Source organism: Penaeus monodon, chromosome 32, assembly GCF_015228065.2.
Source record: "Penaeus monodon isolate SGIC_2016 chromosome 32, NSTDA_Pmon_1, whole genome shotgun sequence".
Taxonomy (NCBI): Eukaryota; Metazoa; Arthropoda; class Malacostraca; order Decapoda; family Penaeidae; genus Penaeus; species Penaeus monodon.
The window spans coordinates 14334682-14336082 of record NC_051417.1 but is presented as its reverse complement, the minus strand read 5'-3'; the positions used below and the strand labels follow the sequence as shown (position 1 = coordinate 14336082).

Sequence of the window (1401 nt, the reverse complement as noted above, 5' to 3'; positions counted from 1 at the left end):
GCCTCTTGTGTACACTTCCATCAAATAAAGTCAGATTATTAATTATTTTAGCCTCTAGTTGTGGGAATAATAATTTTAGCACTTCCTTCGATAAAGTTTTACTTGTTAGGAAGCTGGGAAACAAAATTACTGAATGTAGTCTGATGAAACTGGTAGAGCTTTTATAATGCAACATTTAAAAATAAATTTTGAACAGCAAGTTCAACCATGAATTCATGTCTTTATAAAGTGAAATGCTGCCAAACTAGAAACAGTAAAATGATGTGTATATTTTTGTTGAGTTTCTGTTGTGGCAGTGTTTCATTTTAGATGTGTGTAAATATTAATGTTTCTATTTTTGTTCATTATGTCCTAGTGTGACTGAATTGTCATTATTTTTAGTACAGGTTGAACCTAATTAGTAGGGCAGCCTTGGACCAGACAGATGCTGGAATAGTGGACTTTCCAAACCAGTGACGGCAAAATCATGTTACTGTAGGAGGTATATATTTGGGTAAAATATTAGTAATCAAAAGTGATATAGAAGCTTCAACTACTGTAAGTCAGCTTTGGCAGTTGCAAATTATATGGGTTGGTGGTTGGTCAGGTTCAACTTGTGTATGTATAATTTTCTCGCATTCATAAAGTTATGAATAATCACTAAAATAATTTCTTGTATTGTAGGACCTGCACTTCCCAAAGTCTTTAGATGATCTTCGAGAACTGGTACGAGTTTCAAGTGCATATAAGGAAGATCACTGGTACTATGTTGTCTTCTTGTTTTCATCAGCATATATATACAAACAGACATTTGCTATACCAGGATCTGCACTATTGGTAAGTGTTTCCTTATATCAGTAAACCAGAGCAGTGTAAGCATATGTAAATTCAGCATGGCCTGTTAAAGGAAGCATATTATTCATGTTCTCTTTCAGAATCTTCTTGGTGGAGCCCTGCTAGGTTGTTGGCCTCTTGGTTTTCCATTATGCTGTGTCTTAACAGCAACTGGGGCATCAAACTGCTTTCTCCTCTCCCGTCTTGTGGGAAAGAAAATCATCCAGAGAAAGTTTGCAACAAAAATACATTGGTTTAGAGAGAAGGTAGGTAATTTAAAGCTTAAACGTTTTACCTTTAGTACTATTGAATTTGAATGCATTACTTTGACAAGAAATCATCATTTAAATTGTCTTATAAAGTGATTTTCTTGTTTCACAGATCTCCGAGAATGAACACCAGCTTTTCCTCTTTTTAGTAAGTCTGCGAGTTTTCCCAATGACTCCAAATTGGCTGCTGAACATCATGGCACCCTACGTAAATGTGCCTCTTCTTATGTTCTTCCTTTCTGTGTTCTTTGGTTAGTATCTATTAGTTTCCTAATGTAGAGCAGGGGTTCCTTACCTTGGGTGACAGGTGCAACAAATA

General features: G+C 35.5%; 1 protein-coding gene across 3 annotated transcripts in view; it reads left to right on the top strand.

The window, feature by feature from the left end:
* The window catches only part of LOC119593601 (transmembrane protein 41A-like), a 6496-nt gene that overhangs the window by 4502 nt on the left and 593 nt on the right, over positions 1–1401 (top strand). For all 3 annotated transcript variants that reach the window (XM_037942555.1, XM_037942554.1, XM_037942556.1), the window contains exons 3-5: positions 664–816; positions 915–1079; positions 1195–1333. In XM_037942555.1, the coding sequence (XP_037798483.1) occupies positions 664–816; positions 915–1079; positions 1195–1333 (457 nt within the window). The remainder of the gene's footprint in view (positions 1–663; positions 817–914; positions 1080–1194; positions 1334–1401) is intronic.